Below are 15,038 nucleotides of genomic sequence, written 5' to 3'. Positions count from 1 at the left end.
TGGTCTGAATAATTATTTACAGTTATCATCAGTATCCCAATATGAGTTTGGGTTTATCCCTCTGACTCCGAGTCTATAGTTGGCAGAATGTTCTAAGATTACAGCAGTCTGCTGCCCAGTTCGTTGGGAGGATTTAGGGAAAAAAACTCCCCCAGAGCGACTGGTTACGTTCCAGTCCGTTGTTAACTTAGCCACGCTGCGCAGATCAGATTTGACAAGTCCATGATCCACAAAGACGACAACTAACATGTGCGCGCGACTGGTAATGGAGACCACCTGGAACGCACCCCCCTTTGCTACAGCTGTGCAGCAGCACACATCAACCGAATGCATGATCCGAACAGCATCGTGGCTACAAATAATACGTATAAAATATTCAAATGAATCGGTATTGAACGAAAGTAGCCCTGGATGACACAAAATACTGCAATAAACAAAATTACTGATGGTAAGTTTACCAAATATATTATCGTTGTCATTGAACGACGAGAACATTTCAGAATGACATACCTAAATTGTGCTTTCTAACGTTACTATTTTCCCAATATGTTCATTTGACATGTTATGCATAAGCTAAACTTTCACAATTATCTGGAATAATTGTATTGAAAGATCTCGGGGTAACATTAACTAATCACATTATAGTGTGTTGTTAGCAAGGCTAGCTAGTTGGCAAGCTAGCTGGCTTTTGTTCACTAACGCTTTCTTGGACATCATCAATGCATGTTTATTTTTTTGCTACGTAATTTTGTTGTCAACTACACACGGCACATACAGACGATTTTGTTAGCTAGCTGTAGTTTAAAAGCAGTAGTTTGACGCTCATTTTTGGAACTACTTAGCTAATGCAATGGTTGATTGTGTTGCTAACATTAGCTGGCTAACGTTACGTCTGCCATCGTCGAATTGAGCGACTAAAAGCTTAGTTTGATTGTTAGGTACTACATGTGCTTATCTAATTAGCAAACTTTCATTAGACATGTCATGGATTATTATAAAGCTATAGATACCCCACCAATATGGCGTGAAGTGCTGTTTTGCTACAACAACAAATGGCATTGCAATCATGCATGCTTTTTATTTTAGCGCGGTCTTGTCAGGTGCAAAGTTAATAATTTTAGGGAAGTCGATACATTTTACAAGATTGTGTTATGCAAGGAACACGTGTTGATGTGCAGTAAATCAGATGCGTGTGGTTTATTTCTTTATCGGGGCCCAGCGTTTTTCTTGACTTGTGTATAAATATCCTAAAATAATGCTTTAGCCCTACACCATCGCTCCATGTAGCATATACTGCCTAACATGCTGACCAGACCGGACACGTCGCGTGCGCTAGCGTCACAAAATAAATTTAGAAATCCATGTTATTCAATTATTGCACCAACGAGCGTCTGGATGCCAAGGCCTAAAATAGAACTTATTAATATTTCTGAAGCAGATTGCGCTGAAAGTCCTGCCTCTCCCATCTCTTCATTGGTTTTAGAAGCAGGTACCCACATGCCTTCTCCTCATTGGTTATACCCACGTGGGTGATTGAAAGACTAACTGTTTTGCCGGTTGTGGTAATACTATGAAAGTTTGGATGCGATCACCATATAAGTTCAAAGATGAAAAATCCTGGAAGGAGGAGAGATGACAAGAAACAATTCGGTTGGCTGTTTTATGTGTGGATTAATTGTCGGAGTAGAGGACCTTGTGCTTATCAGGTAAAATAACAACTCAATGTTTATATCCCAGGACAAATTAGCTAGCAAGCTAACTAGCTAAATTGCCATACATGTTTAATGCTTTTCGACCTGTCCCCAAATTAATGTCAGTGGTTCAGAGTTTGTTTTGATTTTTTAAACGTCGTGATCGTGTAGGGCAGGGGTGTCAAACTCATTCCACGGAGGGCCTAGTGTCTGCAGGTTTTTGTTTTTTCCCTTTCAATAAAGCCCTAGACAACCAGGTGTGGGGAGTTCCTAACTAATTAGTGATGTTAATTCATCAATCAAGTACAAGGGAGGAGCGAAAACCCGCAGACACTCGGCCCTCCGTGGAATGAGTTTGACACCTGTGGTGTAGGGGGACAAATAAATGTATGCACGATAGCGCATGTGCGCAGCCGGTTCGGATTCCGTGTAGCCCCTTAACACCTGATATCCACCTAGCACGTTGGGGGCGATAAAACAAAATTTGCAGATGCGCAAGGCAATTTCATGAATATTCACGAGTATCGACAGTGCGTGACATCACTCTGAGCCCTTACCAAAACCGAAAACATGGCAGACAATTTCTTGCCTTGGATCTGAAACCAATAGTAACCACCAATTTCAATGAATGTTAACATAAAATGTAAATACAAATCCACGCCCCAACAATGAGGAGGGCTAGCTATGGTGTTTATTCATATCATCTGTTTTCTTCTAAAACAGCGCAGTTAGCTAGCGAAGTGCTAATTTGCAATGCCAGTTAGCAAGACTCGGGAGCAAATGGGGACGGGTTTTAGGAGCCAGCGGGTTAGATTCTTTTCCACCAGTGTTGGCTGGTGGGAGGAGCTATAGCAGAACATTCCCATTGTATTGGCTGGAATGGAATCAATGGAACGGGGTCAAACATGGTTTCCATCCCTGAGTCGCCTCTTCACTGTTGACGTTTAGACTGGTGTTTTGTGGGTACTATTTAATGAAGCTGCCCGTTGAGGACTTTTGAGGTGTCTGTTTCTCAAACTAGACACAAATGTACTTGTCCTCTTGCTCAGTTGTGCACCGGGCCTCCCATGCTTTCTAACCTGGTTAGAGACAGTTTGTGCTTTTCTGTGAAGGGAGTTGTACAGTGTTGTACAAGATCTTCAGTTTCTTGGCAATTTCTCGCATGGAATAGCCATAATTTCTCAGAACAAGAGTAGACTGATAAGTTTCAGAGGAAAGTTCTTTGTTTCTGGCCATTTTGAGCCTGTAATCGATCCCACAAATGCTGATGCTCCAGATAATCAACTAGTCTAAAGAAGGCCAGTTTTATTGCTTCTTTAATCAGAACAACAGTTTTCAGCTGTGCTAACATAATTGCAAAAGGGGTTTCTAATGATCAATTAGCCTTTTACAATGATAAACTTGGATTAGCTAACACAACGTGCCATTGGAACACAGGAGTGATGTTTGCTGATAATGGGCCTATGTAGATATTCCATTAAAAATCTGCTGTTTCCAGCTACAATAGTCATTTACAACATTAATAATGCTTTTTATTATTTGATGTAAATGCCAGTCGATGTGCTCAAACTTCAAAGGCAAATATACTTTATAGGCTAATATATCCTCAAGCTGCTTGGCAAATGGTGTTGGGTTTGTGTTTCTATTACTCACGCAAAAAACGCGAGGTCCCCATAAGCAATGTTACCTCAAATGTTTTTTGTCACTGAGCAAATTTCAGCTCTGCAGAGCGCAAACTTGAATGTTGTGAAAATAATGTGCAACGTCCGGAGCGTGTTTACTGTGAACACTGAGGCTGTACACCCTTTAAATTAAAGTTACGTTTTCAGGTAGGCTACTGTGGCTATTTGATAATGTAGCCTACCATCAAAAATAATGGAGAAAATGCATCCCATAACATTTTAGATGGAAATAGCTGTTCTATCATTTAGCCAAAGTAGCAGCCAATGTGTGGTGTTCAATGTAGGCCTACATTCCATGAGACCTTTGTGGGGAAAAACATGCAGGGCGTGACATTAACCTGTTTATCCACTTGTCCATCAGACAGAGGTGACTGAAAATGTTGTTTGACGTAAGAAACCACTTTACAAAATAAAATGCATCATTATTCCATAACATTTTTTATGCGAATCAGACATAATACCCTCTGCCTATTGGATACTTAGCTTATTCAAGCCTGTCTGAAAATACGACACTGCCCCTTTTTAAAACAAAAAAAAGCTCTTTACCAAGCTCACTTTTCTAAGATGGCTAGACATGCACACGTGTTGTGCTCTTGTAGGAAGCAGTCAATCCTCTTTTGCTGACTGCAAATTATCTATAACTGGGCTAATAACTCACTAACTAGCAAAGGATATGAACAAAGACTACCTCAAGATCGCGCCTTCTTGAAGACAAAGTAATGAGGCTGATGAGCATCGCAAGCTGCTCCAAAGAGTTGGACAGTTTTGACTTCGCAGCAGCAGCTGTTGACTTTAAGCAGGCCAAGGTTCGCCGCTAATGCAAATAAATTAGAGGCAAATTGTGTTCGTTAAGCCTAGTTCGAGCAGTTCTGCTGCCGCCCTAGGCAAGGTCAACATATGCCGCCCTTTGGGTCATGTATAGTATAAAGATTTGGAATGGATTGATAGATTACAGTAGAGTAATGATGTGTATCACGCGCAAGCATTTCACTTAAGATTTTTCAGTAACACTTGGAAACTTAACATCATTGCCAATTATTCACATTGGAGAGTTGCAATCACTAGGCAGCCAATAGTATATAGGAAACCGTTATCAATAAGCCACCTATATCACATGACACAAGTCACGGTAGTTTAAAAATAAACTACATTTATTTACGTCATCCAGTGGAACTGTAAGAAGAGTTAGGTGTACACTGAACAAAAATATAAATGCAACATGCAACAATTAAAAATATTTTACTGAGTCGCCGTTCATATCAGGATCGGTCAAAATTCAAAAGGCCCTACCGCCCAACTCTATGGATTTCACATGACTGGGTATATAGATATGCATCGGTTAGTCACAGATACCTTTCTATAAAAAAAAAAGTCAGTATCTGGTGTGACCATTTGCCTTATGCAGCGAGACACATCTCCTTGGCATGGAGTTGATCAGGCTGTTGATTGTGGAATGCTGTCCCTCTCCTCTTCAATGGCTGTGAGAAATGCTGGATTTTGGTGGCAACTGGAACATGCTGTCGGTCCAGAGCATCCCAAACATGCTCAATGGGTGACATGTCTGGTCAGTATGTAGGGTTGCACATTTTGGGGTATATTCAGAGGTGGAAACTTTCTGTTGGAATTAACCGGAATATATGGGAATAAACGGAAGTATGCAAATTAATATGAATGCTATTTAAATGTAGATGTTTTTTGCATTGGATATATTTACCATAGCATATGGAGACAGAAATGTTAACCTTTTACCTTATCATAGGTAGACATAATTGCAAATGATTAAATCCTTCAAATAGAAATTTTAAAAAACAATTTAGTGACGAATTAAACTTTAATAAAATTAGTTGACTAATCACATGATGATTTTTTCTTTTTTTCTTTTACCGTTATTTTACCGTTATTTTACCAGGTAAGTTGACTGAGAACACGTTCTCATTTGCAGCAACGACCTGGGGAATAGTTACAGGGGAGAGGAGGGGGATGAATGAGCCAATTGTAAATTTCACTGAACAACAAAAGAAAGTGAATATTGAATGATCCCCACTGATCCATCGCATCTCCCAAAAATGTTTTCAACATATCTGTAAAATGATAGTCTAGAAACTAAAGCTTTGGTTGTCTTCCTCTCAGGCTTCCATGTCTTCTCCCTGGATCTCCTCAATGTCCACCTCTTGAACATCAGACTCAGGCCTCATCTTCACTGTCACTTTCCAACCTTGTAGAGGATGGCTCGTTGTCAGGCCCAAAAAGCCTCAAATTTGCCCGGATGGCCACCAATTTTTCAACCCTTGTATTAGTCAGACTGTTGCCTGCTTTTGAGTCTGTTTCCAAACAAGACCAGTTGCGCTCCGAGGCGGCTGATGTTGGTGGGATTTGGTGCATGATCAAGGGAACAGGGGAAAGTGCCTCAGATCCACAAAGTCCCTTCCACCAGGTGGCTGATGAGATATGTTGGCATAACTGCCATATTGGATCTCCATCCCAAAGCCTTTGCTTAGAAGTGTCCTGTGCCAGACTGCCAAGAACCTTGCCCTATTCCAGGCCAAGGTGGCGAGACACAGTAATGATGACACCATAGGCCTTGTTGATCTCTGCACCAGACAGGATGCTCTTGCCAGCATACTTGGGGTCCCACAAGTATACTACAGTGTGTATGGGCTTCAGGCAGAAGTTTTCACGCTTTTTGATGTATTTCAGAACGTCAGCTCCTCTGCTTGGAGCAACAGTTAAGTGGGCAGGGTAGTACGATATCTTCTCTTACATCTGCAAGCAGAGTCTAAACATCAGACAGGATGGCATTGTTTCCCTCAATCCGTGCAATGGCTACTGCTATAGGTTTCAGGCTGCTTACCACTCTCCCAAATGCATAATCCAAGAGGATCTTTTTGCTGGGGCTGTCCATATCGGCAGACTGATATAGTCATTTCTTGGAGAGACTCCCTCCCCTCCAGGAGACTGTCAAACATGATGACAACACCACCCCAACATGTGTTGCTGGGCAGCTTCAATGTGGTGCTCTTATTTTTCTCACTTTGCTTCGTGAGGTAGATTGATGCACATACCTAATCATTTCATTGTCTCTCTTGTAGAGTGCATCCATTGTTTTCAGTGCCGTGATGCCCTTGAGGAGCAGATTCAATGCAGGAGCAGCACAGCCAATGGGTGTGATGTGAGGGTAGGACTCCTCCACTTTAGTCCAAGCAGCCTTCATGTTTGCAGCATTGTCTGTCACCAGTGAAAATACCTTCTGTGGTCCAAGGTAATTGATGACTGCCTTCAACTCATCTGCAATGTAGAGACTGGTGTGTCTGTTGTCCCTTGTGTCTGTGCTGTTGTAGAATACTGGTTGAGGGGTGGAGATGATGTAGTTAATTATTCCTTGCCCATAAACATTTGACCGCCCATCAGAGATGATTGCAATACTGTCTGCTTTGTCTGTGATCTTCACTTGAACTTGGCATCCAGCAAATTAGTAGATAGAGCATGTCTGGTTGGAGAGGTGTATGCTGGGCGAAGAACATTCAGAAATCTCTTCCAATACACATTACCTGTGAGCATCAGAGGTGAACCAGTTGCATACGCAGCTCGAGCAAGACATTTATCAGCATTTCTTTGACTGCGTTCCTCCATTGAGTCAAAAAAAACTTCTGATTCCAGGAGGACCATAAGCTGTTGCTATCGATAAGGTGTCTCATCATTTTCACCCCGAATAGAAGTAGAGGGACTTTTGTCAGAGCTCTGAGGGAACTTTATGCACTTGGCCAGATGATTCTGCGTCTTTGTTGCATTCTTCACATATGATTCGGCACAATTTTTGCAAATGTACACAGCTTTTCCTTCTACATTAGCTGCAGTGAAATGTCTCCACACATTAGATTGTGCCCAAGACATTTTCCTATAAATAAAATTTTAAACAATTCTTGTATAGATAAATAGTTTAGCTGAAGATACATGTTTTAAAATGAAACGTGTATGGAAACAGGTGAATTAACACTCAGTTAGCAGGCTCAAGCAAGCTAAACCCCACATGGTAGCAAAAACTAACTAGCAGAAATTGTTAACAAGTTAGAAATGATTTAAACACACTTTGCTGTAGGCTACTATTTATTAGTTTACACGATTTTTTTTAATGTCATGTAAAATATTTTCACCCCACCTGGTATTGTAATCAACACTTACCAGAAAGCATGTAGTCCTTAGCTCAGAAAGTATAGTAGTGTGGGCTCAATAGCATCTCGTTAGCTGCAAGATCTTGAGAATCAGCTGTACATGTGATGGAAGAATGCACTGTGCATGCAGAGGGTTGCAATTCCATTGAATTGGGGATAGTTTAACCAAGATATGCCACAAGACCTAGAATTGCCTTATGTGTATCCCACAAAAAGGTTCACTGTTATTAACAATTTTTTTTTATGAATTTAAGCAAAATTCCCAGGCTTAACTTCCCATGGAAAATTTCCGGAATTATTCCGCAAGTCTAACCGTGAAGTTTCCTACCTTTTGCAACCCAATCAGTATGTAGGCCATGGAAGAACTGGGACCTTTTCAGCTTTCCAGAATTGTGTATTGATCTTTGCGTCATGGGGCCGTGCTTTATCATGCAGAAACGTGAAGTGATGGCGTTAGATGAATGGCACGACAATGGGCCTTAGGATTTCGTAACCAGTGGTGGAAAAAGTACCCAATTGTCATACTTGTGTGAAAGTAAAGATACTTCAATAGCAAATGACTCAAGTTAGTCACCCAATAAAATCCTACTTTAGTAAAAGTTTTAAAGTATTTGGTTTTAAATATACTTGAGTATCAAAAGTAAATTGAATTGCTAAAATTTACTAAAGTATCAAAAGTAATAGTATAAATGATTTCAAATTTCTCATTAAGCAAACCAGATGGCACAATTGTCTTTTTTTTTTAGGATAGCAAGGGGCACACTCCAACACTCGGATATGATTTATAAACAAAACATTTGTGTTATTAAGTGAGTCCGCCAGATCCAAGGCAGTGGGGATGACCATTGATGTTATCTTGATAGATGTGTAAATTGGACCCTTTTCTGTCCTGCTAAGCATAAAAAATGTAACGTGTACCTTTAGGTGTCACGGAAAATGTATGGAGTGAAAAGTAAAAAATAAAATAAAAAATGATTAGGAATGTAGTGATGTAAAAGTTATCAAACATAAGTGAAGTACAGATACCCCCAAAAACGACTTATGGAGTACTTAAAAGTATTTTTTACTTAAGTACTTTACACCACTGCTCATAGTGGTATCTCTGTGCATTCAAAATACTATCAATAAAATGCAATTGTGTTCGTTGGCCGTAGCCTATGCCTGCCCATATCATAACCACACTGCTACCATGAGGCACTGTTCAGAACGCTGACATCAGCAAACCGCTCACCCACACTACACCGGCCCAGTACCGCCATCCTAGAAGAGCACAATCCTACACTTTTTCCATGGGGCAGAGAATTTGTTTTAGCTTCTCATGCTTTTCTACACATTTTGCCTTGAGGCAGAGAATTTTGTAGTTTTTAAAGCTAGTTTCCTGTAATTCTAAACATTTTTGCAGGGGTGCGTCCTTTGCCACTGATCCAGTATTTATACACGAATCACATCTATTAATAACTTGAAATTAAAGTTGTACTACAGTCTCATTTTCACCTCATGTATTACCTGATTTACTGAACAGAAGGTATCCTGGGAACCTCACGACATCAGTGTAGCTGAAGTGTTATGGTGTGAACCTACAGTATATTATATCATCATTGCTGAGATTGTGGAGGTGCCTGAGCATATTGAATTACAAATTAGAATGTAGGCTAGGTCATTTGGTATATAGTTTCAGAAATGAAGTATATATACTGTATCTGTAAACTTTATTTTGTTTGGAGATTCACAAATGTTACATTGTTTGAGGGGATACTTTTATCATATATTCCTGACAACTGTGTTTTCTTTATTTTTCAGGAAACTGACAACCCAAGATCAGCCAGTTGAGGACACCTGAGCCCCCCTTTGTACTGTGACTGTCTTGTACCACAATGCTTGGCCTTCAGGGAAGTACCTCATCCCCTAAAATGTATCGCTGTGTGGCTTGTTCAGCCACCTTTACTGGATTGGCATCCTTGTTGGTGCACCAAGCTTCTCATGCAGTTCAATATGACAAGCAACCACCACAATCTGAGAAGCAGAGCCTCTGCACTCACTGTGGTGAAGTGTTTTCAAACAAGGAGCTCCAAGACCAGCACTGCTGCAAAGCACTACCTGAGACCCCAGCTCCCTCTCTTTTTATCTGTGATTGTGGGGATGAGTTTCAGAACTTTAATGAAATGCTGGAGCATAAAAGATCTCATGTGTCAACCCCCCAGCAGCAGACCCAGATGACTGATGCTAAATATTTGAGCCAAGACGAATGCAGTCTGGTTGAACCTGTCCAACCAGTCTCCCCTCAGCCAAACCTTAGCCAAACCATTTTGGGCCTCAGTCCCCCCTCTCATCCCTCACCCCTATATCCTGTCATTCCTAGTTCAATTCTCCCACAGCTTAATAGCACATCCACCGTTCCTGAAGTCTATACAAATAAGGGGTTTATTGCCCTAACCAGACCTCAAGAGCTGAACAACCTCCCTCCAGGCGCAAGTGAGCAGGAATTACAGCCTGATGGGCTTAACCAACCTGAGAACATCTCTACTGCACAGGAACCCTTGCCACAATCCGTCCAGGATGAGACTCCTGAGGATGCAGACTGTCCTGTTACAAGCGGCGCATCTTCAGAAGATGCCGGCGCATCTAAGAATGAGACCATAATGAAGATGATAGCAAATGCATACATGAAACGTTATCAACCTGCTCAACACTACCCATTAAGACACAAGAGACTTGTGATACCCAAAAGAGAGCTTATACCAGTGGAGGTGATGTCACAATCCAAACAAACAGCAGCATCCACACCAGGGCCCTCTATTGGCCAGTTAAGACACCTGCTTACAAAGTCTGGTGCAAAGACAATAGCCCATCCATCTGGCATCATATCTTTGACTCAGACCTTCTGCCCTGTAGTAGTTCTTGAGACCCGCCAAAAGCTTATTGATTCTAGAAATAGGGCCACACAGGGGAGATATCAATGTGGCCGCTGCCGAAGTGTTTTTCAGGACTTGGACAGCTTGACAGTACATCATGCCTTACACAGGAAGGAGATAGTGAAGTGTTGTCGTCACTGTAAACAACTGATGATTGGAAAACCACCCCTTCCAGACAACCACATCTGTCCCCTGGCTCCACACCACCTTACCTCAGTGGGGAGTAAATGCCACTCTATCAAAAAGACTGCATCATTCCAGAAGCAAAAGAAGCAACAACCACAAAGAATCTTCCAAAGTGTTAAAGCTAGGACACCTTACTTATGTCAAGTGTGCAAGCACAGCTATGCCCGTAGGTATAATCTCAATGTGCACAAGTGTCAGGGGCCACCCCATCCTCCTCAGCATGCCTCCAACTCTGCCCTGTACGAAAATACTGCATTTGGGGAAAACATTCAAGCAAGGGAGCCTGTCACAAGCTTCAACCAGAGGCCTCTAATCTCCAAAAACATCAGTGTGGGCACTGACAGCACTCGTCAGATAAAGCAGGAGGTGATTTCTGCAGAATCAAGGCCACATCCACAGTTTCCTGATTTGCTCTCGTCTGGTTCACCTAAAAGCTTCTCATCCTTCTATCCCAAAGTTTCCAAGCATGTAACACCAGAAGAAATTGATTCAGGATCTGCAACCCTACAGCAAGGAGATGGTGAAGGAGACAACGCAGCAATAAGTTTTAAACAAGAAGGGAGAGATGGAGAATGGACAATGCCTTTAGATGATTCTGAGATTGATGTGCTGATTGAGGCAGTAGATGCAGAAGATGACGATGATTTAATGCTACAAGAACCTATTTCTCAGGATCATGTCAAGTCCACAAAGGATGGCGTGCCTTATTTCATAAAAGATGGTGCTAGACGTTTTCCCTGCTATAGATGTCAGAAAACGTACAGTCGAGGGTGCACATTAAAAAAGCATCAAAGACTGTGTGGAAATAGGTCATTTTTGCCACAATCTACCTTCCGGGCGGTAGCACAGAAAGTCAACAAGGGTCAATTCCAATTCGATTGCTATGTCTGCGGGAGGAGCTTTAACCGCAAAGATAACATGCTGATTCATAGGAAGAAGTGCCAGTTAAGTAGAACCGTGTCCAAGAATGATAATGGACTTTTACAACAGGGCATATCAGCAGCCCAGGCACCACAACGTCCCGTGGCACAAAGTAGTAAAAATCTGGAGGATAATGGTGCAAATTGGGGTATTATGTCATTGCCCAATGTTCTCCCCAGGAGAGTGACGTGTGAGTGTGGGGCAGGCTTCACTTCCCCACGGCTCCTCCTAGAGCATTTGCAAAAGCATGCACAGGAGTCCTATACCTGCCCCACATGCGGTGAGACACTGAGTTCCTGGGCAGACTATGAAGTCCACCTACAAGTGCACATGCAGCCTCAGCACCAGATGTATGGGGGAATGCAACAGCAGCGCTCTCCACCTCTACTGCTAAGGTTTCCACAGCAGCCGCGTCAACGTCGGCAGCCTCTGCCAAAGCAGCAACATACGCCTCCGCAACACACTCTGCCAGCACAGCGCCCTCAGCCAAATCAACAACCTCTGCGGAAGCCTAGGAAGCCACAGCCGCGCTGTGTGTGCATACGATGCAGCAACACCTTTTGCAGTCGCGGCGCGCTGCTAAAGCACCTCTCCTGGAATCGGTGTAAAGGTGACAGAGGAGCTGTTTCAGCGAAGGCAAACCACTGTTCCCGCTGCAGCATGGACTTCCCCAATGGCCTCAGCCTCAAGTTTCACCAGCTAAATGGAATGTGCAAGCCTGCCTTCAAGCCCATGCGTTGCCCTGTGTGCGTGCGCTGGTTTGGCACTGTGGAGGGACTCCAGAAACACCTACAAACACACGACCAGACCAACTCGTTTCGCTGCCTCATCTGCCAGCGCCTCTACCCCAGCCTACGGTCACTGAAAGACCACCGCAGAAAGGTGCATTGCATTTTGTCTGGAGACACAGCGCAGGTTACACAATGAGAATGAAATACTCTGAACATCATAATCCAACAGAACATATGAACAATGATTTTAGCAAAATGTTTTTGCAAGATCGGTTATTGATTTGAGGGATTAATTTTGTCTTGTGTAACCATATATAATCATTATTGTACTATTCTACTTTGATTCTATTTTCACTGTCTATCAGTAGACTTTTCTTGCTCACTTGAACCTATTTTCATGGTCATAGTTGTAAACTGTTGTATTGTGCTGTAAAATGCAATGATGTTCTTAGCTTGTTCTTAAAAGGATACTTTGGGATTTTGGCAATGAAGTCCTTTATCTACTTCCCCGCTATGAAGGTAGTTACCGTAGACTTTGTCATTGTGCTAATGCTAGTTAGCAACTTCCTTCAAACAGCACGCAGAGACATAAAAATGGTATCGACAAGTTCATCTGACTCTGGGAAGTAGATTTTAAGGGCTTTATTGCCAAAATCCTGAAGTATCACTTTAACTCTTCAGCCATTATTAAAATGTACCACTTATTGTTAAACTGCTATTTTAGGTTGTGCAAAAACGTTGATGGTTATATCTTAGTGTGGTAGCATTGTGGATTGTGGATAAAACAATTAAGTGAATATACACTACAAAGTATGTGCACACCTGCTCGTCGAACTCCTCATTACCGAATCATGGGCATTAATATGGAGTTGTCCCCCCCCCCCCCCCCCTTTGCTGCTATAACAGAATCCACCCTTCTGGGAAGGCTTTCGTGTAGATGTTGGAACATTGCTGAGGGGACTTGCTTCCATTCAGCCACAAAAGCAGTAGTGAGGTCGGGCACTGATGTTGGGCGATTAGGCCTGGCTCGCAGTCGGCGTTCCCATTTATCCCAAAGGTGTTCAATGGGGTTGAGGTCAGGGCTCTGTGCAGTCCAGTCAAGTTCTTCCACACCGATGTCGACAAACCATTTCTGTATGGACCCCGCTTTGTGCACGGGAGCATTGTCATACTGAAACGGGTAAGGGCCTTCCCAAACTGTTGCCACAAAGTTGGAAGCACAGAATCGTCTAGAATGTCATTGTGTGCTGTAGCGTTGATTTCCCTTCTTTGGAACTAAGGGGCATAGCCCGAAACATGAAAAACAGTCTCAGACCATTATTCTTCCTCCACCAAACTTTACAGTTGGCACTATGCATTGGGGCAGCTTTCTCCTGGCATCCACCAAACCAAGATTCGTCTGTCGGACTGCTAGATGGTGAAGCGTGATTCATCACACCAGAGAATGCGTTTCCACTGCTCCAATGGCGGCGAGCTTTACACCACTCCAGCCGATGCTCGGCATTGCGCATGGTGATCTTAGGCTTGTGTCCGGCTGCTCGGCCATGGAAGCCCATTTCATGAAGCTCCCGACTAACAGTTATTGTGTTGATGTTCCAAACTGCCTCTGGAAGCTCGGTAGTGAGTGTTGCAACTAAGGACAGGCTTTTTGCTTTTTTTTCTCCACGCTTCAGCACTCCGGTTCCGTTCTGTGAGTTAGATGTTTCCACTTCACAATAAAAGCACTTACAGTCGACCAGGGCAGCTCTAACGGCAGACATTTTACGAACTGACTTGTTGGAAATGTGGCATCCTATGACGGTGCTACGTTGAAAGTCACTAAGCTCTTCTGTAAGGCCATTCTACTGCCAATGTTTGTCTACATTTACATTACATTTAAGTCATTTAGCAGACGCTCTTATCCAGAGCGACTTACAAATTGGTGCATTCACCTTATGTCTACTCTATGGAGATTGCATGGCTGTATGCTCAATTGTATACTCTTGTCAGCAACGGTATGGCTGAAATAGCCGAATCCACTAATTTGAAGGGATGTCCACATACTTTTGTCTGTGTGTATATATATATATATTTGAGCACTTCCATCAAAACAGAAATGTATAGGAAATAGCATGTAGTGTGTGTTGCTCCTTGTTTTAATAAACCCCCATTCATAGATGAAAGATGAGTTGATTATTGTTACTACTAACCAGGTTTCCAACCATTTTATGTGTATGAATTACCTGATGAGGTAATTTACTCAAGACAGGCCTGATGGAAACAGCTAATGTCTTGGTAAAATGTCCAAATGTCGACAAAACAAAATATGCCACACAAGTTAAGAATGCAATGGAAACCTATTGAATGTTAAATGTATTTCGTACATGAAAACTTAAGCAAAAAATGCTTTTCATGTGGGGTCCTTTTAGTTTGTTGCCCAAACGGTTAGAACGCAACCAAACAAACTGCACGTCGACCTTACCTACTTCAGACGAGTCTCGACACTTGTGGTGTTTGTGAGAGTATCCCCTTTCCAAAGAGTGATCATAATAGTTTTTTTAGGTCAAACCGTTCAGACTACAGTTTTTGTGAGAAGACCTGTTTATGGGTTGTCTCAGATGCGGAAATATGACACTGGGGGATGCGGTGGATTGAGATGCATCCAATGCAACAACAAAAAAACGTGTTTACAATGACTTGATGGGGATTTTTTAAATGTAATTTAGATTATGCAACGGTGCGTCAATCGACGCTAGGGGCTAATGTT

The 15,038-nt window shown here is 42.3% G+C and overlaps 1 protein-coding gene across 4 annotated transcripts; it reads left to right on the top strand.

Annotated features, from left to right (window-relative positions):
* The first annotated feature begins 231 nt into the window (after positions 1–231).
* Positions 232–14,454, top strand: im:7147486 (zinc finger protein 865). Of its 4 annotated transcripts, XM_055904653.1 has the most exons (4): positions 232–448; positions 4,779–4,937; positions 6,463–6,632; positions 9,343–14,454. In XM_055904653.1, exon 4 carries the CDS (start codon positions 9,417–9,419, stop codon positions 12,486–12,488), a length of 3,072 nt encoding a protein of 1,023 aa, XP_055760628.1. In that variant the 5' UTR covers positions 232–448; positions 4,779–4,937; positions 6,463–6,632; positions 9,343–9,416; the 3' UTR covers positions 12,489–14,454. The 4 variants fall into 4 exon arrangements, with proteins under 4 accessions (XP_055760628.1, XP_055760627.1, XP_055760631.1 ...); XM_055904652.1 differs by lacking the exon at positions 4,779–4,937; XM_055904656.1 differs by lacking the exon at positions 6,463–6,632.
* The last annotated feature ends 584 nt before the right edge of the window (positions 14,455–15,038 follow it).

This window comes from Salvelinus fontinalis, chromosome 38, assembly GCF_029448725.1.
Source record: "Salvelinus fontinalis isolate EN_2023a chromosome 38, ASM2944872v1, whole genome shotgun sequence".
NCBI lineage: Eukaryota > Metazoa > Chordata > Actinopteri > Salmoniformes > Salmonidae > Salvelinus > Salvelinus fontinalis.
The sequence above is the reverse complement of the archived record's forward strand: the minus strand, read 5'-3'. Positions and strand labels throughout refer to the sequence as shown.

Coding starts and splice junctions, on each gene's coding strand:
- im:7147486 (XM_055904651.1), top strand. CDS start 9,417: ATGCTTGGCCTTCAGGGAAGTACCTCATCCCCTAAAATGTATCGCTGT.